Source organism: Hypoxylon fragiforme, assembly GCF_022984875.1.
Source record: "Hypoxylon fragiforme strain CBS 206.31 chromosome Unknown GGS25scaffold_5, whole genome shotgun sequence".
NCBI lineage: Eukaryota > Fungi > Ascomycota > Sordariomycetes > Xylariales > Hypoxylaceae > Hypoxylon > Hypoxylon fragiforme.
In genome coordinates this window covers 231,627-251,789 of record NW_026054760.1, presented here as the reverse complement: position 1 = coordinate 251,789, position 20,163 = coordinate 231,627, and the positions used below count along the sequence as shown (strand labels likewise).

General features: G+C 48.2%; 7 protein-coding genes and 1 non-coding gene across 8 annotated transcripts; 6 read left to right on the top strand and 2 right to left on the bottom strand.

Annotated features, from left to right (window-relative positions):
- Positions 1-466: 466 nt before the first annotated feature.
- On the top strand, positions 467-6,250 carry GGS25DRAFT_531321 (P-loop containing nucleoside triphosphate hydrolase protein; the record flags this gene model as incomplete). Its single annotated transcript, XM_049265482.1, has 4 exons — positions 467-1,063; positions 1,127-3,474; positions 3,545-4,363; positions 4,424-6,250. The coding sequence occupies 4 exons, from the start codon at positions 467-469 to the stop codon at positions 6,069-6,071; spliced, it is 5,412 nt and encodes a 1,803-aa protein (XP_049116262.1). The 3' UTR covers positions 6,072-6,250.
- Positions 6,251-7,113: 863 nt separating this feature from the next.
- GGS25DRAFT_521283 (uncharacterized protein) lies at positions 7,114-7,971 on the top strand (the record flags this gene model as incomplete). Its single annotated transcript, XM_049264032.1, has 2 exons — positions 7,114-7,576; positions 7,655-7,971. The coding sequence occupies 2 exons, from the start codon at positions 7,114-7,116 to the stop codon at positions 7,969-7,971; spliced, it is 780 nt and encodes a 259-aa protein (XP_049116261.1).
- A 1,082-nt stretch (positions 7,972-9,053) lies between these two features.
- GGS25DRAFT_488924 (putative sugar transporter) lies at positions 9,054-11,587 on the top strand. The gene is made up of 9 exons (XM_049260862.1): positions 9,054-9,369; positions 9,433-9,531; positions 9,594-9,766; positions 9,824-10,317; positions 10,385-10,526; positions 10,592-10,688; positions 10,749-10,895; positions 11,001-11,070; positions 11,142-11,587. The coding sequence occupies exons 1-9, from the start codon at positions 9,274-9,276 to the stop codon at positions 11,339-11,341; spliced, it is 1,518 nt and encodes a 505-aa protein (XP_049116260.1). The 5' UTR covers positions 9,054-9,273; the 3' UTR covers positions 11,342-11,587.
- A 116-nt stretch (positions 11,588-11,703) lies between these two features.
- GGS25DRAFT_521281 (uncharacterized protein) lies at positions 11,704-12,377 on the top strand (the record flags this gene model as incomplete). Its single annotated transcript, XM_049264031.1, has 2 exons — positions 11,704-11,839; positions 11,998-12,377. The coding sequence occupies 2 exons, from the start codon at positions 11,704-11,706 to the stop codon at positions 12,375-12,377; spliced, it is 516 nt and encodes a 171-aa protein (XP_049116259.1).
- A 574-nt stretch (positions 12,378-12,951) lies between these two features.
- Positions 12,952-14,065, bottom strand: GGS25DRAFT_521280 (S-adenosyl-L-methionine-dependent methyltransferase; the record flags this gene model as incomplete). The annotated part of the gene is made up of 4 exons (XM_049264030.1): positions 12,952-13,086; positions 13,179-13,466; positions 13,810-13,899; positions 13,994-14,065. The coding sequence occupies 4 exons, from the start codon at positions 14,063-14,065 to the stop codon at positions 12,952-12,954; spliced, it is 585 nt and encodes a 194-aa protein (XP_049116258.1).
- Positions 14,066-16,108: 2,043 nt separating this feature from the next.
- On the top strand, positions 16,109-17,479 carry GGS25DRAFT_521279 (uncharacterized protein; the record flags this gene model as incomplete). The annotated part of the gene is made up of 3 exons (XM_049264029.1): positions 16,109-16,778; positions 16,856-16,980; positions 17,054-17,479. 3 exons carry the CDS (start codon positions 16,109-16,111, stop codon positions 17,477-17,479), a joined length of 1,221 nt encoding a protein of 406 aa, XP_049116257.1.
- Positions 17,480-18,051: 572 nt separating this feature from the next.
- GGS25DRAFT_t57 lies at positions 18,052-18,124 on the bottom strand. Its single transcript has one exon. It is a non-coding gene; the product is annotated as a tRNA-Val (tRNA).
- A 926-nt stretch (positions 18,125-19,050) lies between these two features.
- Positions 19,051-20,118, top strand: GGS25DRAFT_488921 (HotDog domain-containing protein). Its single transcript, XM_049260861.1, has one exon. It carries the CDS (start codon positions 19,411-19,413, stop codon positions 19,981-19,983), a length of 573 nt encoding a protein of 190 aa, XP_049116256.1. The 5' UTR covers positions 19,051-19,410; the 3' UTR covers positions 19,984-20,118.
- The last annotated feature ends 45 nt before the right edge of the window (positions 20,119-20,163 follow it).

Below are 20,163 nucleotides of genomic sequence, written 5' to 3'. Positions count from 1 at the left end.
AGTATTACTGTGCTATCATCAAGTGGCGGAAAGAGCCTCGAATCGGATCGTGTCATCGAATAGCCCCATAAACAATGGCAAAGCAAAGCAACCTCCCCTCATCTGTTGATGGAACTTTGACGAATCAATCTTCAATATTCTTGAGGCTTCTGTAGAAAGCCGTAAACATGTTGGATTTATCAAGGTTGCTTGCATATTTCCAATGTTCTTTGCTTCCAGTTTATCATATCTCATTTCGTGCCCAACTGTTTTGTTGTACCCAATTGCAAACGCGATATTAGGGTGGGATGTTATAGGTAGGCTAGGTTAGGTATGCTACTGAATTGGTGTCCAGGACAATTCTTTCACTCATAACTCTAGAATTGTTTTTTCATATCTTCATTCTTACCTAGGTACTCTTAATATTCTCTTGTCGCAGTTGGTGATACTACCTATATGCGCCCATGATTTACGTCCACAAATCGATATGGCATTTTCGTCGACTTCACACAGTGCAAGGAACGACTTGCTACTCAATCATTGGAGACAATCCCTGAGTCCTATCACTGTTGATATAGTTGGTGATTTCGCTGGCAAGGAGCTATTTTCTATCCATGGAGAGGCTCTCATTGCACACTGCATTTCCTCCGCGCGGGTGGATTACGAATACGGCTTTCAACTATTACACGCCGTCCACGCTGTGGAGTCCATCTTAGTCAAACTGAGGGATCGCGGGTGCAACTTCCATGTTGTCTGGTTCGACAGTGACAAGGAGCTGTGCATCCCACCAGGAACGTCTCCTGACTTCGAGTATAAGTATTTGCTTACTAGAGTGGTCCTTATTCAGCATTTTGCTCGCCAATCAACTCCCCCTTTCAGTCATCGGTTTGATTCCATCACTTGTGACAGATTCCAACAATATTTACTGGAAAACCCTCAATGTTTCTTCATGTGCTCCGATGGTCGAGCAAGGAGCTCAAATGACCACCCTCGTACCATTGCTTGTTCGAGGATTGGGTACTACATGTGCTACTATGGGTATTGTGTAGCCTTCATTGACGGAATCACGTTCGGGAGTTCAAGAGTAAGCCTCACATCTTTTCGAACTCATTTCACGTCTTCTCGTCCTCGTCTAACCATTTCCCAGGTTTGTGTTGCTGTTGCAACTCCTCGAAGACTTTTGCCTCTTGAGCATGATCAACATGATGCGCAAAATGATATTTCCTCCAGAATTATCTTGGACCATCCGGAAATCTATGAGCGTAAGGATCTGACCTCACGAGATATTGTTACTCTTCATGCCCTCTCCGACATTCTAAGTTCTGGAGTATCTAACAAGAAGAGAAAGGGGGCTATGCTGATCCTTTTGCAACTTGTCTTACTCCGAAACATTCCCATCTCACAGCGCTCCTTCCAACAGGAAGGGGCTGGCTTGACGAAGCAGTACCACACTACCTTCAAGGAGTTCTGTCAAATCGCCCTCGAAATCATCGATATAGGAACTAGCAATGCCATAGGAGTGGCTAAGTGGGATCTATATGACTTAGTTGATGGACGGCTCTACTTGGAAACATGCAGGATCTTTTTAGGCCCACGGCTGCCTGAAGACCTCATAACAGAAATTTCAGAACTAGCTAAGCTACTCACAGCTATGAGTGGGGTTGAACTTTTGGATTTGCTCCCAGGACATCCCGCAGATAGCGCGGCTGAAGCGCTTGGGCAGCCAGTGAAGCAGTCAACTGGTGAGATGGACCAAGCCATGTCGACAGTTCTGCCATTCAGCCACCCCATAGTTGATCAATACTTGCAACATGTTCAGCTGGATACCGAAGAGGAAATCGAAATTCCGTACTCTCAAATCTTCCAGGACTTAACTCATTGGCACAATGCTAAGAGACCCATCGATCATAAAAACGTTCCGAAACTATCATTCTGGGCGCGGGAAAGGGCGCGGAAAAGAATACAATTTCTGATGGCAGATACCCTCGTGTATTCTGCTAGTTTGACTGGTGCATTAGGTAAGATTATCGATCGCCAGACTATTGTCGTCACAGACAAGAATGCCAGGCCCAGCAGAGGCCCCAAGAACAATTCAGAGCCCCAACCAAGAAGCCCAGCGCCTGGAAAGTCTAGAAACCAAAAGACCAATGTGAAACCTGGAAAGGGAAAGCAGAACGCGCATCAAGCAGTGGAAGCCACTATTCTCGAAAAGACCGAGAGAGAATCTGTAGCCGCCATCAAATCATGGAGGGATCGACTGAATGAGTTCGAGAAGACGCCATCCTTAATCAAGCGCGTCATCAGTACGGAAAATTATCTGTCGAAGCTTTCGTCAGCACACAAACCTCATGTCAATGCAGAAATATCCCTATATATCTGTCTAACCCTCCTACATCTATGCCGCCGCGCCAAGAGTCTGCCACAGGCAAGCCACCGTGAACCATCACTTGGCCTTGCCAGTAGTGGTATTGAAGCTTTACTCTGGTCGAAGGTTCTTGTAATGAACGGTATGAATCTCACACGGGAGATCCTATCCCAACTACATCCCCTGTCGAATAGTTTGGGAATTCCGTTGAACGTGGGTGTCGTATCTACTTTACCTAGGCGGGCGCTGCCTCCTGCAATGGCCAATATAGACTTTAAGTTGCCGCAATCTTCGGGTGCCGTCTCTGATCCGATCAGATTCCAGTTGAGCTTTTGTGGTCCTTACATGGAGCGAAGTTTTGACTCAGCTCCAGATAGTCGGGCCCGCTTCCACCCCGATGCATGGCAGAGAAAGGTTCTCGATGCGATTGATGCGGACAAGAGCCTGTTCGTCGTCGCACCCACCTCCGCAGGAAAGACCTTTATCTCGTTCTATGCTATGGAGAAGATCCTGCTAGCGAATGATGACGACGTCATTGTGTACGTGGCACCCACAAAGGCCTTGGTCAATCAGATTGCCGCTGAAGTCCAGGCTCGGTTCTCCAAATCCTACAGCAAAGAATCGCGGTGTGTCTGGTCCGTACACACTAGAGATTACCGCATAAACAGCCCACAAGGTTGCCAAATATTTATTACTGTCCCTCATATCCTCCAGATTATGCTGTTGTCGCCCTCTAATGCCAGAGACTCCAAGTCCTGGTCTAACAGAGTTAAGAGGATCATCTTCGATGAGGTTCACTGTATAGGTCAAGTAGAAGATGGTATAGTCTGGGAACAGCTCTTACTACTCGCGCCGTGCCCTATAATTGCCCTTTCAGCTACCGTGGGAAACCCCCATGAGTTCAAGTCATGGCTGGAGGGGGCGCAGAAGGTGAAGGGGTTTGATCTTGAAATGATAATTCACAACTCCCGCTATTCTGATCTCCGGAAATATATTTTCCATCCACCTTCGTCTTTTGAGTTCAAAGGCCTCACTCCTGTCGAGCGACTTCCCCTGTCAGGTCTAGAATACGATGTTGATTCATCTTCCAGATTCTCCTTTGTACACCCTGTTGGGGCGTTGGTGGGAAGGTAAGCACTTAGGTACCTAGTCAAGACATACGTCAATGCTTTTCGAGAAGCTACTAACAAGTGTCTATAGACATCCCGACACCTTGAATGATGCAGCACTAGAACCGAGAGACTGTTTAACTCTGTGGGAGTGTATGAAGAAATTCGAGAATGATGTTTATCAGGTCGACAAATCCCTTGACCCCAAGACATTTTTGGTATCTCCTATCAAGAAGCCTGACATCGTTCGATGGGAAGCCGCGCTTAAGAAGCAACTAGGGGCTTGGATGGCCGACCCCAAGTCCCCCTTTGATGCTGTCCGAGAAGAGTTGAGAAATGGGCCGGATACCGATCAGTCCCAAGACCCACTGACTGCGACTGTGGGAGGGCATAAGTCTTCTGCCCCAGTCGAATCAATCTTCGCTCTCGCTCTTGACCTTCGATCTTGCGGGGCACTACCAGCTATCTTCTTCAACTACGACCGCGATGGATGCGAAAAGCTCCTTACTCGCCTCCTAGTAACGTTGAAAAGGGCCGAACTCGAGTTCAAGGAAAGCCCTCAGTGGAAGAAAAAGCTTTCAGACTTTGAGAACTGGCAGCAGACACGGAGTAAGACGCAAGATAGGAGTAAGAAGTTGCAGAAAGGTCTTCGAGCAATGGATGGCGAGCGCATGAGCAAGCTTGACATGATGCGAGACACAGGCGAAATGGAGAGAAGCCCGTGGGAAAGCTTTGATCCTAATGCTCCTTTGTCGAAATTCAGCTTTGCAGACGAGACTAAAATCTCGAAAGAAGAGCTTGAAGAGCGACTGGCCACTCTCAAGGTCAACGTCAGGCCAGAATTCATCGAAGCGCTCCGTCGAGGGATAGGGATTCACCACGCAGGTCTGAATCGGAAATTGCGCCAATCGTATATCTCTCCACAAAATCTACCCCCTTTATTACTGACCCTTGCTGACTGTATCTTCAGTGTTGAAATCCTTTTTCGTAAAGGCTACTTGGCAGTTGTGATAGCAACCGGCACTATAGCTCTTGGTATCAACATGCCTTGCAAGACAACTGTGTTTGCGGGCGACTCGGTGTTTCTGAGCGCACTTAATTACCGACAAGCTTCAGGTCGATCTGGTCGAAGAGGATTTGACGTGCTTGGGAACGTCGTCTTCCACGGCATTTCAGCCAGACGCGCCAACAACATCATGTCAGGGAGATTGCCGGATCTCTTGGGACAATTTCCGACAAGTGTCAGTCTCGTGCTGCGATTATTTGGACTCCTGCACGGTACGAACAACTCGGAATACGCTACCAATGCAGTCAAGTCTTTACTGACCCAAACTCGATTGTTCCTTGGAGGACCATCGGCACAAATGTCTATAGAGCATCATCTACGATTCTCTATCGAGTATCTACGAAGGCAGCAGCTACTGTCAAAAGACGGAATACCCCTTAACTTCTCGGGTCTTGTAGGACACCTTTACTTCACCGAGAACGCGGTCTTTGCTTTCCACTCGTTGCTGAAAGCCGGCTATTTTCATAACCTGTGCTCCTCAGTGACTGGAACCGTGCAGCCAGACATCCTTCTCGAAATCATGCTTGGTCTCTGTCACCTGTTTTGTCGGATCCCCTGCACCAGATATGCCGATAAGTCATGGCTAAGGACTGTGCTTCATTCGCCATCCGTTGTCATTCTTCCCGACCTTCCTGCAACAGCTTCTCGTATCCTGAAGGAACACAACGAGGAGACTTTGCACATTTTTGAAGGCTACGTGAGTACTTACACGTCTCAGCATTTGTCCAATGCCCCGGACGTCGAGCTTCCATTTTCCAAGTATAAGGTAGAGCCAAAGAGTAACCCAGACACCGTGGAGATCCTATCTTCTCTTCCTCCGACTACAGTTCGGTCCCCCTTCTCCGCTTTATCTGGATTTACCGACAAATTCAAGACCATAGATGAGCTCTGCGAAACGGTCCGATCGGGTGTCTTCCTGGAGAACTCCGCCATCCCATACATCCCCATTGCACCACACGAGACTGGTGGAGTCCCCTGGAACGCACATGTATACGATTTCTTCAAGCATGGAGACATGGAGGCGCTGAAGCGATATAACGGAATTAGGAGCGGGGATGTATGGTACCATCTCAAAGACATGTCGCTCATTCTCGCCACCATCGTCACGAGCCTGTCTAACTTCATCAATCCCAGCGCTGAAAGTGATGATAATGCTATGATTGACGTGCAAGATGCCAGGGATGCTTTTGATGAGGCGGAAGAAGAGGCGGAGGCGGAGGAGAGGCAGGAGGTGGAGACTCCTATCCACGAGTCCCCCAAGCCCCGCACTAAAGGGGCTGCGAATTCGAAGAAGGGGAAAGGAAAAAAGGAGGATATTGCGGAGTCGTGGGATGCTGAGTCTTCGGATAGCGATTCTGGCACGACCGAATCTCAAAGTACTGCTAGCCCGAGAACCACGAGGCAGCAGTCGACAAGGGCGAGCGTGAGCTACACCCCGTCCACGGATTCGAGATGGTTGCAAGATAATGGCGGGTCGTTAGAGAAAGTATATAAGGCTTTCTCGGCGTTGCGTGAACAGTTCGATGAGAAGTTCATCAAGGCTGGAGCTTAGATTGTGGGTGGGTGAGTCGCGAGATGAAATTGCAAGTATGGTAATTACTCAGGTTAGTTGCTTGTATCCTTACTAGGTACGTAGATACCTAGTGTCAGGGGATTGTCTTTCCCTTATTTTCCAAAAGTGCGGTGCCGAACTTCACTCAGCATCTCCTATGAAGAGATCAGGTACACTAGACATGTTGATTTAATTAGTTGATATGCTTAACGCTGTGGCAAGGGGGAAAGACCTGTCCTCGCAAGCTCCTTAGGGGTATGCGGCGTATAGAGCTACCCTAGTACTATCGCAGTCCCGGATAGCTCCCCGGACTCTAGCCACTAGTGAACCTCGAACACGCAGCGCAGGTCAGCTTGGACGTCTGTTTGAAAAACTACTCGCGTGATAGGAGAAAAGGGTCACTTCCGTTCCAGCGTATGCTAGGTACATATCAAACGTTAACAGGCATACATGATGATGCTCTAACTGTTCACGTTGTCTGCTCCAAGTGAGGTCGTGTCCAGCGTACATTATTCCGGAGTGGCTATTTGGCCACCGTTGGCCATGACGACTACCTAGGTAGGTGTGAATAGGGGTCGATTGTGTAACCAGTCACAGCTGATATTTGGTTTCCGTGGTCTATCGTATATTCCCTCCCAGAAATGGCATGCATTCTATCCCGTACCGCAAGCCAATCGTTTGCCAGACAGGTTGCTTACTCTTCTGAAATTCGTTGATCCATACCGCTTCGGAATGCTCGACGTCGAAAATTCTGGGAATACCTACATTCTATATCATCTAGGTTTCCATAGACGCTTGCTCGTACCAGGAACAAAGTGTGATGAGAACTACATTCCTCACCTACATATAGGACCTTTTGCACTTTGCTGTATGCACGTTCAACGTACGAGGTAATAGACAGTAGCTACCAGGGGGGCAGAGCAGCATAAGTTCAACGACATCGTTGACCCTACCTACCTAAACTAACATGAGTGAGCGAATGTCCGCATCTCCAACCTTCACCAACTCTCCCAACTCTACTTGATCTACCTATACTCCAGCCATGGGCCGCCCAGACGTACAAGCGGACGCACGCCGCGTGCTCGAGGTCCTCAAGCGCGGCGGCATCGCCATCTGCCCGGCGGACGTCGGCTACGCCGTGATGGCGACGAACGTCAAGTCGCTCGAGAAGATCTTCCCGATGAAGCAGCGCGGCGCGCACAAGCGGCACGCGGGCATCGGCTCCTACGCCATCCACCGCGCCGTCCACGTCGTCGACCCCCTGCACCGCGAGATCATCGACCACCTCGCGCTCGACCTTGAAATCCCCGTCGGCGTCATCGCCCGCTACGATCACGAGCATCCGATGGTGAAGAATATCGACCCTGATACCCTGCAGGCGGTCGATGTTAATGGTAGTCTGTCGCTGCTGGTCAATACGGGCGCGTTCCAGGATGCGCTGACGAGCTTGACGTTCGCGGAGAATATTCCGCTGCTCGGGAGCTCGGCGAAGTTGTCGGGGACCGGTGAGTGCTACCTGTTTTCCGCGAATACCTACCTTGTGTTTCATTCAATCAATCACAGCTAACGAGTAGTTCGCGCAGGCACCAAGTACCGCGTCGACGACATCAACAAGGAGCTCCTCGCGATCGCGGACATCGTGATCGACTACGGGCTGCTGAAGTGGTGGGTGCACGGGCGCAGCTCGACGCTGCTGGACTTCAGCGGGCCGTCCGTGGACGTCATCAGGATCGGGGCCTGCTACGACGTGATGCGGGACGTGCTCAAGCGCCGGTGGAACATCGAGCTGCCGCCAGACCCCGGGATGGAGTCCTCGAGGTTCGGGCACATGAGGAATCTAGATCCGGTGGAGGCGCTGCAGAAGTTGATTCAGGCGGAGGCGAATGGGAATGGTAAATGAAGTAGAAAAACATAGAGCAGACTACCTAACCTAGTAGATAGTTAGGTAAGACGGCAAATGAAAGAAAAGCATTGTTTTCAACGGTCTACAATAAGTCTCTCGTAATTCAATGAGCTTCTTTGATAAAAAATTTCGTCAACAATTGAGACGATTTCGCAATTATTATGGACTTGAATCCAGTTCTGTGCCTGGTAAAGGATGTCAAGACGTCCCACGTTCGTGATGATTTTTTCTTTTCAAAATGGGGGTCCTCATACCCCAGGGGAAAAACTGCGGAGACCCCTTGCTAACCCCCTTCCTCCCCCCTTACTTCTTAGTTGTACATGGTCCGTGAGATCTAGAACACGCAAGAAAGTGGATGAGGATGGTCTTTCAAGACGCAAAAAAACCGAATAGTGTTATCTTCGAATTTTCGGTGAAGGGGGTTTGGAATTTAGTTCATAAGTACTAAAGCAAGGAACACCAACCTTTTCTCAATAAACGAAGCATTTAAAACGAATTGAGGTTAGTCGGTAACCCACAGTTCAGGGGGGTGGTGAAAAGTCCTAAGCTAAAAACGCATTTAAATGTGGTTTATTCCTAGGTATTTGCCAGGTAATAACAACGGGGCTCTTTCAAAATATTTGCACATGGAAATTGGCATCGAATTTGATAATGGCTAGCCACATATAATGGCCGGCCACCTGAATCGGACCTCCTTCCCCCTGGTGCAGGAAAATCGCTTTTCGGTGGTCATAGATATATCTGTTATCATGGAAGAGTTGCAAATTCTCCATACCTGCCCTGCTATCGTGAACAGTAGCGCCGGTCCCACACCTCGTCTCTCAGCTGGTGGATGGGGCGTAGCCGGACGCGTTTATCATCGGCAGGTGATCCCGGATGCAAGCCAAGGCCGGATTCGCGAGGTGATGCAGCCGGCCTCGGCGAGTAAAAAGTGAATACCACCCCGTTTATCGTTGGTGGTTGGTGGTTGGTGTGATCGTTCCCGCAAATCCATTTTTAATCAACTTGCAGCGCTAAGGTTAATTGATAGGTGGTCAGCAACTATCGTGGGTAGGTAGATAGATAGGTTAGTAGGCTGGCCCATAGGTAGGTGGAAAGGACATATCACATATAACTCTGCTACTGACAGTCACTCACTTGAATTGAGTATTGATAAAATTGTGTTCGACCTTAATTGCCATTCATCTTAGATCTTAATCACTAATCACTCCCGGTTTTCTATCGTGATACTAAGATAGATAGTATTATAGACTCATAAAACTCCCACTCAGATACCTACGCTTTTACTAAAAGACCAAAATGATACGCCATAAGAGTACCATTTATGGCGGCAAGCTCATCGCCATGATAACGCTTGTTGATACCATTTCATCTTGCTGGTTTGGTTATGACCAAGTATGTTCGCTGATTGATGATTGAGGGGGCTGACACACTGTTTGCTGACCTCCTGACGCTCAGGGTGTATTCGCCGGCGTGCTCATTTCCACAGATTTTAAAGCAGTATTCCCCGAAACCTTAGATGCCAATATATCTGGCATAACTTCCAGTTGTTTCTTCGTAAGCTCTCTCCATCTCTCTACAACCAAGGTGCAACGCTAATTGAGAATGAATGCGCAAAGATTGGCGCTTTTCTGGGCTCAATAGCAGCCTTCGTGCTTGGCGACAAACTTGGGAGGAGGAAGACTATCGCGTTGGGATTAATCCTGAACTTAATAGGGGCGACGCTGCAGTTTCTTTCCTGGGGCCTACCGCAGATGATTATCGGGCGGGTAGTGAATGGGCTTGGAATTGGGTGAGTTGTTTCCCAGAAATTCAGATTCACAGCATAGCATAACTAACCACCTCGCAGATTAACTTCCACAACAACACCGGTATATCTCTCCGAATGTGCCAAATCTCACCAGCGGGGCATGCTTGTGGGCATAGGCGCTTCGTCAAACGTCACCATGTTTGCATTGGCGAACTGGATCAACTACGCCCTCTTCTCCCAGACGGGACCTATGCAATGGCGTTTCCCCCTCGCCTTCCAGATCATTTTCTTCTTCATGATCGCTCCGCTCCTCTTCTTCGTGCCTGATTCTCCAAGGTGGCTACTACTGGTAGACAGGGAAGCCGAGGCCTTGGATGTGCTTGCCCGGCTGGCCGGGAAAGACATCCCCATGGACGACGCGGGTGTGACGGCAGAGTTTCGCTCCATCAAGTCGGCCATAGACCTCGAGAGAGAGGACCGCACGCCTCTCATGGACGTCATATGCTTCCGTGATAAGACGCATAACTTCCGCCGATTGATTCTGTCATGTGGTACACAGTTTATGCAGCAGTTCAGCGGCATCAACGCTCTCGGTACGTGAATCCGCACAAGCCCCTTTTCATCCGCTTCGCAGATGTTACTAACTCTCTTCGCTAATAGGTTTCTATCTACCCACGCTACTGACTGAGAACGTCGGCTTCACCGAGGAGATGAGTCGACTGATCGCAGCCGTCAACGGTACGGTTTACCTCATTTCGGCATTTGGAAGCTTGATTGGCATTGACCGCTTCGGGCGGCGAAAGTACGTGATCGACCCGTTTACCTAAGGGAACTCTGAATATGACATTAGCTAACCCCCCGTGCTAGACTTATGATGTGGGGTTCAATTTTGATGGGTCTCTGCCATCTCATCGCGTCTCTTACGCTTAGAGAGAGCGACGCGGATATTTCGAAGAGGGAGCTGGTAAGATCACACCCGATCCGCGATTGCTGTGCTATGTATGTATGCTTACTGAGAATTTAGATGGGTAATGTTACGACTGCAATGTTCATCGTGTATCATGTATTCTTCGGCGTCACATTTGCCAGTACGCCGTGGATCTACTCCGCCGAGGTGAACTCCCTGGGCTGGCGGGCCCGCGGTGCTGCGGCTGCAACTGCGACGAATTGGGTATGTAACACCAAAATCCTATCTCTTTTACTACATCTTAAGGGTTGCTTCACCCCCTAAAACGCTCCCACGGGAAGATACCAAGTTGCTAACTCTTGCAACTAGCTTTTGGGCTTCGTAGTCACGCAGTACACCAAAGTGGGCATCGACAACCTCAAATGGGCGTTCTACCTAAGTAAGTCTAACCCTCCACAAGCCATTCGACCTACCTTCCACATCTAGGAGCCATGACTAACCTAAACCCAGTGTTCGCAATCTTCTGTTTCTCCTGGTTTCCCATAATACTGCTGTTCTACCCTGAAACCTCCAACCGGACGCTGGAAGACATGGACCATATGTTCATACAGAACCCATCGATATTCGTGTACGGAAAGCCGGATATGACGCAGCATATTCGGCCCTTGAGCTTTATAGACGCGGAGGCTCAGCGCATTGCTAATTGCTAGACTTTGATGGATATGATAGATGATAGAGCTTGATGATAGGCAACTAGGGGCTGGGGGGTATGCGTCATGATGTAAAAGGGACCTGGTCTTGGTGTTTGGGAGGGGATCTTGCGGTATACGTTAATTACTAGGTAGGTAGACTTCGGAAGATTAGAGAATCTTTTCGAAGCTGAGATATGAATTAATGTAAAGACGTTCATGTCGGTATCAAGTCTGACTGTCAATTAAACATTGAGTACCTACGTAGAGAGGGAAGTCTGTATAGCTTCAGGCCAGTTCCGCATCAACCATCATACCAAATGAATAAATACCGAACCAGGTGTTCGGCTGTTAAAGACATCCAATCAAAAACCGTCTTAAAGATGAAGGCTGCTAATATCCGAACAGCTTTGCTGTCCTTTCTAGATATTTCTGTCCCCAAATTGCATTTAGCCGAGAACCATGCCCAAGACTCAAAACGTCACATGGGCAATGACGATATTCGGCCGAGGACTCACCGTAACCAGTATATAAGTATCGCAAGCGCATCATAGAGAGTTGTAAGGAAGTGCGAGCAAGCAAGTCAATCCTTCTGCAGAAGTCCAAAGCGACAACCATTCAAAAGTGAAGGCCTACTGGGTACCTATCTAGGCACCTAAGCTGACAACACGGCCCAGCACAACTCGACACATCAAAACCAAAAGAGAAACCAAATATGCGACCAACAATCTCCCTACCCATAGCAACTCTCACCATTCTCCCCCACCTAACCACCTCCGCACCCCTAAACCACCACCACTACGGGCTCTCCGAGACCTACATACAAGCGTTCGGGTCGAACATCGTCGCCAACGACACCGCCACCACCCCCTCATCACCCTCGGCAACAACAGGATCGGACCCGGACTGCAAGCCATTCGTGATGCCGCGGGTCCCGGCCGAGTGCGTGATGAAGCAGGGGGACCTCGCGTGCCATGGGTACTCGTTGTACTGCAGGTACCCGACGGATTGGGGGGTTGGGTACGAGCAAGTTGGGGAGTGCTGGACTTGTAAGTGATGGGTTGGACATAATACCGGAGACAGAATAATGCATATGGTGGTTGGGATAGGCAGGGGGGGTTTAAGGGGCTGGGGTGGTACCTATGTCTATGTTGATAGCATCGGTGATGAACGGCGAACGGACGGAGTTGAATGATTGAGATCCTGGCTTTCTTAGCCTTTGGAGTTGGATACCTAGGTATGGAAGGGACGGCGTTATGAAGTTATGGATGTTAGTAAATGACCGAGCGGAGCGTAGGCCGAAGAACGGATCTAGTACCGACGTTGATACCTACCTAGGTTACATAGGTATGAATAAAAGGCTCATTTTGAACAATAAATAGGCTGCTGGCCTTCTTGAATGAGTCCTATCCACGGGGTTTCTGTCTCACTTTATACAGCTTGCGTCACCTTCCACACTATGTTCTCATCTTCACTACCCCTATCTTAGCTCTAGGTCGCACCAAATTTTCAAAGCACACGACTAATGCAATACTCATAAGAAGAGCCGGAAGAAAAGTAGTAGAAATCTTCGATTTATAGTTAGCTATGTGCGCAGCCCTGGAGAAAGTTCTAAACAATACGTGAATAATTTAAGGGCCGTTCCACAGTACCACCATTATGGAGTGATGCGAACCAGGCGGCTGTATAGGCTCTTGCAACTCGAACCGCTCATCCGCACTCCGGAACAGTTCCGCCCAGTCCTCTAGCTCCCTCTCCTTCGCGTTCTGCATTGAAGTCATAACCGGATCAAAACTATTCACCCGCATCTCCATCGTCTTCGGGATCTCTCCCGGCCCGGCAGTATCGCCTCGCTAACGATGATCTTCGCACCCGGTTTTAGAGCCAGAATGAGATTTCGCAAGATCTTGATGCAATACTTGTCCGACCAGTTGTGGAAGATCCACCGGAAGAAGTAGACGTCTGCACCGTAGATAGGCTGCGGCGTGAGGAAGTCGTGCGCCATGAAGAATATCTGGCTGGAAGCATCCGAGGGAGCGTTTTTGCTGCACTCCGTGACGACACACTCGAGGTCCTGGACGATGAAGAAGATGGAGTGGAACTTGCGAGCGAGGGCTACGCATACGAAGCCTTGCGAGTCGCCTACCTGAGAATGTTAAATGGTAGTGAATTGACGCCGAGTATTGCACGTAACTTATATCCACAACTGTGCCGCGGGAGTGCTGTTCCCAAAGATAAAAGTCTGTGATAAATCTGAAGTCGAAGGCCCTTCCCCCTGTGAAGCTTTGTATAGTGCGGAGAAAGATTCGTGTTAACAGATCGAGACATAATATTCAAGAATGTTTCCAGGGTTTCCAAGCCGTCCCCGTCTAAGGACGATGGGATAGGAGTGAGAGTTTATACGAACTGCAAGGGTGTTAGCCATATTAATATGCTTACGAGAAGATGACCTGTAGACTATGCCCGTATGGTCTAAGCAAAAGACATACCATTATATTGGCAAGGCGACGCGAGCGCTCTAGGTGTTCCGATACGAAGTCATACATGGGCTGGTCGGTGTTGTTGGCCAGGGAGAAGCCCTGAGTGGTATCATGGCCAATATTTCTTTTCAAGTCTTGTCTTCCTCTTCATCACGGCCTCTCATACCTAGTACTCAGACTGATAAAGTGGTACATTTCGGCAGACGAAACGGGTGATATATGCAGCAATGCGTGTTGCCAACTCAATGATGCGTGGGACGGTCATGATGAAGCTGTTCGAGTTGGTTCACAGATATATTGTTCTGCATTTAACACGAACCGAAGGGGGGCTGATGAGCTGAAGAAGAATTATCCAGGTTAAAATATGCTGGAAGCCCAAGCTCCCGAGCCTCGAGCCCTACAAGTATCCCATGGTCCATAATCAAGTGTACAAGGTACCTTCTCAAAGTTACTCCAGACGGATCCCTTGCCTGAGTCAGGATGGTGACAAGACAGATTTAATGAGATAACACTATTATTGATGTAAAAGTTTTATTAATCAAGAGAGTAGAATTCCATGAGCAAACAGAAGAATTTGAGATGTAAATGCAAACGCACTACCCGTCAGGATATCACGTGATCAGCAATAAATTACACGACTTGGTTTTGTCAGATTTTTGCTACCACAGTTAACATAGCTACGCTACATGGCCCCGTGTGTCGTATCTATATAGATCTAGCACGTTAATTATGTCCCAACAAGAGATATTAACCTTTCACCATTGTCTCTCTCCATATCACGCTGTATCACGATCAAAATAGAATATCTAGCCAGTGGGGCAGTTTTTCATTTTCATACTCCTTGAAATACGTACGCAGATTGCACAAACAAGGACCCTACTGATAATACTAGTATCTGAGTACCAAGTCCGTATCATGATATATGATGCTGAAGGCAAGAATGTTTTGAACAAAACCAAGAACTTGTAAAACAGGTACATATTAGAGTATCAAGTGACCGACTTCAGATCACATGATCCCATCCTAACAAAGGGCCGTGATTAATTTGACAGGCACGTGGGATGGTCACCATTAACACAATCCTACGTCAAAATCAACATTGCACCCTCAGAAATATAATCCACGACAAGATCACAACTAATTAACTTTTACATTGTGATTTTTATCCATACCTAGGGTAGTTCTTGTAATTTTATCTTGTTAGTTAGTCATTGAGATTGGGTTGTTCCTGCCATAAACTCAACCTGAGGAAGGAGCTATGGCCCGACCCCGGCTCCGACCCCGGCTCCGGACCCACATGAGGACCAGGTATATTTCGGCCTAGACCCTGGGCTAGCGAACCTTATTCCGCACGGCTCCTGCCGCCTGAACACCCAGAACCTACGGCACCCAGTGCCTAGGTACTTATATACTTGTATATAGGTACCTGTCCATATCATTCCATATCCATCATGTCTTCAACTAGAATCCGTATAAGGTCTTTAGTTCATAAGCATGCTAGACATAGTATGAAGCTTTTATAAGGTATCGTACTACATATAACTTACACCATCTTCCGTAATAAGCTTACTGGTTTTCTTACATCAGGGCTGCTAGTTACTAGATAGATATACACAAAGTATGATAGACGCGGTAGTGGTAGTCATAGTGCCAAATTAGAACGATAGAGGAGCTCGGAGCCTTGAATATCTGACGGCTCAGCCTTGTAGCCTACTCGCCCGGGAAACTCACGAGTAATTTAGAGGCAGTTCAAATAGAACTCGTTAGGTTTTTGCTTCCCTATGGGACACCTAGTTACTGTAAACAGTACTTACTAGGTATAAAATAAGAAACTGACAGGGATCTAGTGGCATCGACCCTTTACCGTACTGAGCATGATTCAAATAGGGAAGGAGAAGGTTAGGTCAGTGCTCATCTTTCTAAGCTGTGGAAGAACCTTTTTACCACCAAGTCGTCTTGATGTGGTGAGGAAGTTGCTTCGGTATTTTCCATATCATTGAAAACCTCGAAAGCGGGTCTTGTGTTTTCCGTTCTTTCCACTGTCCTATATTTCATTCGACCATTCGGCCATTCAGCCAGTGGACTGACAAATTCAGACGGCAGACGAAATCTGGCATTGCTTCCTTCCTTCCTAGTAGATTCCAGGTTCTTTCCTACCAGCACAGAATCTCTTCGTCCCCCACCTTCCAATTTATCCATACCCTCTTCACCCACAACTACATTACCGAACAATTATTTTTTCACATTCATCTTCAACTTCAACACCATCACCACACAATTATTTTCTTCCCCCCACAGACTAGTAACGATGCCTCCTCCCAACGCCTTTCAGCCCTCATCAAGCCCTATTGACAAGATATCACTTGATGTAGCGGCTAGCATTTTATCCCAGTGTGACACAGTCCAAGAGGTGTATCCCGTAATCCAGAGCCATCGCGTCTTCCAAACTGCGTTTGAGCTCCAGACTTGCTTGATCCTCAAGGCCGTCATCACCGCGCAGATTCCCGAGGACCTGCTCCCCTTTTCAATGACTCTCCTATCGTCAGACGATGGCGGCTGGATCGAGTTCCTGACTGCAATGTCTCGCCTACCATCGCTGATGGCAGACAAAGCCCTCGTTGACGCCAGTCTTAGCGGTCTGCCCAAGTGGCACTACTCTGGTATGAGTAAGACCTACGCGGCTGCCAAGTTCCTGGCCCAGTTGATGGCCGAGGAGGTAAAGCCTCTCGCCGCCGAGAAGTTCCGGCTAGGCCATCCATTGGAGAAGGCGTCGGCAGTGGAGACCTTCCGCCTGGAACGAGCCATGCTGCGATTCGATCTCATGTGCAGTATGTTCTGCTCGTGGGATTGCGCGTGGTTGGACCACAATGACCCCGTACGACACAGACCCATCCGGGAATTCTTTGGGTCATTCTCTCCCTGGGTCAACGAACAGATGCTCTGCGCGTATGAGTTTCTCAAGAAAAAGATTCGACAAGGTAAGTTCACCCGATGTTGCCCTTTCTCGTAGAAAAAAAGAACTTTCTAACATTCTATTTCTTTTCTCTCTACTTAGTACTCCCCGAGATTCAATCAGATATTGCCGCGCTTGACGATAGATGGGGGCCCGTGGTCTTTAATAAGTTCATCAATGATGATGATTATCTCCGACATCGGGCTGTCAATTACGTCCATCAGATAGTAAGTCCAGCACCCCACAACACCAAGCCATTGATACACATGTTCTCTCAGCTCTCTAACTTTTGCCCTCCAGATTACTCATGGCCTCCCATTAATCGCGGATCTCATTGGCCCGAAGAGCAACCAGGAGAAGGCTCGGCTCTTCCTCCGCCAGGACTTTAGCGTACACTTTGACATCGGATTCTATCCTGGCCCCAGCCTAAGCTTTATGACTACTGCTTATCGAACTGCGGTTGCCGGCCTAGAGACTACGCCGTTGAGGTCCTACTCTGCAGACGACTGGGCTCGATTCACAGGAGAGTTCGACACCAAATACGATTCGACTGACACGGCGGCCTTCAAGGTTTGGTTGTTCACCCACAGGAACAAATACATGCGTGGGAGTATCTTGAGTGATACTGATAGGAACTTGCGATGCTGCGGATACGCTATCTGGGACATTCCTGATCAGATAAATGCGGCGGCAGTTAGAGCGATAAGGAACGAGCCATGGACTTAAATACCTAGTATCTATGTCAGGTATTTAGTTGGGAGGGAATATCCCACGGGATGTTGGGAATTATACTGGCTCTTCTGTCGCTTGTAACTAAGGCTCAACTGCCTAGCTATGTACTTGGGCGAACTCTTTCACGCCTTAAACAAAATGGTCAATAAATAAACGCGATGTATTCAAGCAGCCTATTGAGCTTTTGCACCTATATTGAGTTGCTTGCTGGCTCACTCGTTCCCTGACTGAGCTGGGACGATAATCAGACCTCAATGGTTTCACGTAAAAGAGATGCGGCGGAGAGTAAAGGAGTCTGATTATGAGTTAGATACTCATATAAGTAGATATGTACCTGTCTACTACGATAGCAAGAACATAGCTGAAACCAAAAAGAAGAGCATTATTGCACATATAGTAGAGTGATGGATCATTCCATTTGGACGGTGTGCTCTGTCAGAAAGAGAAAAGATATCTGCAATCTCAAGGAGCACATGCTCATTATATATGATCTCATCAAAGCTCCAGTCTCTCCACAGCCAATCCCTGTCATACAAATGATTCGCAGAATTACAAAAGAAAAAAAATGACTCCGCCCAGGTTCGAACTGGAGACCTTCGGTGTGTGAAACCGATGTGATAACCACTACACCACGAAGCCATATGATGTGCAAGTGCAGGGTTTATTTGCTACCATGTGAGGAGTTTATCGAGCGTTGCGCCTGCCGTTTGCTTGTTGTGGGTTGGGAGCAACTGCCTTCCTATGTTCACATGACCACTGCACGTGCGATATTGCTCCACTGAAGGCAGTACGTACATATGCAGATCCGTCAACACTTATGTAGGTACCTGCATAGCCAGATTTCAGGATTATGTGTGGCTAAAACGAAGATGGAGATTCCGGAGCAATTGCGGTGCATTGGGGCATGCAACGACACTTGTTCATCTTCATCGTTTCCTGTAAGATTGTGCAATGTAATGGGAACGAGCTGCATATTTATATAACGAGCGGAAATTTTCTGCATGTAAAATACCTTACCAAAAAGCGTAAAATCAGTCTCACAGATTTCTCACCCCTTCAGTGTGATGTCTCCGGGTTGTCACGTGACTAAATCGAAATAATGCAATCAATATCGTTCTAATCCCCCAAAAGAAATATTTGAAGATATGAGAAATGGATGATTAAAGACTTTGCGTTGGGAAACATTACTAGGTGCGGATATCTGTAGCGGAGTGATGTTGCGCCTTGCTGGAATTTGAAGAGTTGAGGGTCTTTAATGCTAACTGAATCCTTCGGATGATTATGTAATTCATCGCAATTAACCCCTTTTAGGCCCCTTTCGATCCCCTTATTATTTTATTTTCTCTGGAGACAAAATACCAATAGTTAATTAGAAGCTCATACCATCAGTATCAGCTTTGATGCCAGCACGGATAAAACAATTTGCGCACACGAATAATGCTGGGTATTAATGAAACTTTTTTAATTATCAATTGAAGTTGTGACTCTCGAAGTCAACGAGTTCCATCGAAAACAATTAAGCTTTGAAACAAGAAGGAATTGAAGTGGTCCATGCGTCGTCGTACCATTCGCAGGGATAGCTGATAAGGCAAGGATGGTTGGCGATAAGACAAGGCCTGAACAACAAACAACGAATCAAGTTAAGTACCTCGGCTTTTGTCTCTTTTCTGCTTGTTTTTTCGGGACTCAAATCCTTGACCTCTTCCTTCACCTCCCTCATTACTCATCATCTCAATTGTTTACGCGCTAAATAAATGTCACTTACTTCATCATCGCACTCAACCAACCCTACTCCAACATGAACAATTAATACTCTTGATTTATAAAGTACCTAATAGAGAGTAAAAAAAAGCAAGAGACAGCACTGAGAGTGTGTGGGCGTGTGTGTGTGTCTGTATGTGAGAGAGAAACTAGACCGACCCTATATGTACATAATGCCAGACCCCGAAGTCGCAACATCCGACTATGAGCACTTCGCCTCCATCCCGTGGTGCGCTCGGCACCTGCGCGGCTCCCGAATCATCACCGGGCAGCCCGCCAGCCGGGTCTCCAAGTCCAATGGCGAGGACTCCCTCTTCTCGCAGACGCTGAGGACGCAGTACACCATCCTGGCCATGCTGGAGTTCTACGAGGACCCCATCTCCCCCACGGACCCCGTGGACTCCATCAACACCTTCCTCACGCTTGGCTCCGGCCTCAACGGGCACCCGGACATTTGCCACGGCGGCATCGTCGCCGCCATCATGGATGAGGTCTTGGGGCTCCTCATACCCATTAACCAGCAGCGGGGTTTCTTGCCCGAGAGGCCGTACTTCACCGCGTACCTCAACACGACGTTCGTCCGGCCCGTGCCGACGTGCGCGACTATTCTCGCGCGAGCGAGGGCCGTGAAAGTCGAGGGGCGCAAGTACATTCTAGAGGGCCGGATCGAAGACGGAGACGGAAATGTGTTGGCGCGCGCCGAAGCTATGTTTGTGTTTCTACGGAGTAAACTGTAATTGGGCCTGTTTTCCTGCAGGCGGTGGAGAAATCGCGAGCAAGAATGGCATGCATACTGCATATGGCCTCCCGATCGGTTATGAATTTTATGGATCCTGTGGCTCCAGCGATTTTTTTTTTTTGCCACGACTTGGAAATTGGGATTTCAAAAAGTTGGGGACTAGAAAGTGCAGCAAGGC

Coding starts and splice junctions, on each gene's coding strand:
- GGS25DRAFT_488924 (XM_049260862.1), top strand. CDS start 9,274: ATGATACGCCATAAGAGTACCATTTATGGCGGCAAGCTCATCGCCATG. Junction 9,532..9,593: donor TAACTTCCAGTTGTTTCTTC/GTAAGCTCTCTC, acceptor GAATGCGCAAAG/ATTGGCGCTTTTCTGGGCTC. Junction 9,767..9,823: donor GTGAATGGGCTTGGAATTGG/GTGAGTTGTTTC, acceptor ACCACCTCGCAG/ATTAACTTCCACAACAACAC.
- GGS25DRAFT_488921 (XM_049260861.1), top strand. CDS start 19,411: ATGTACATAATGCCAGACCCCGAAGTCGCAACATCCGACTATGAGCAC.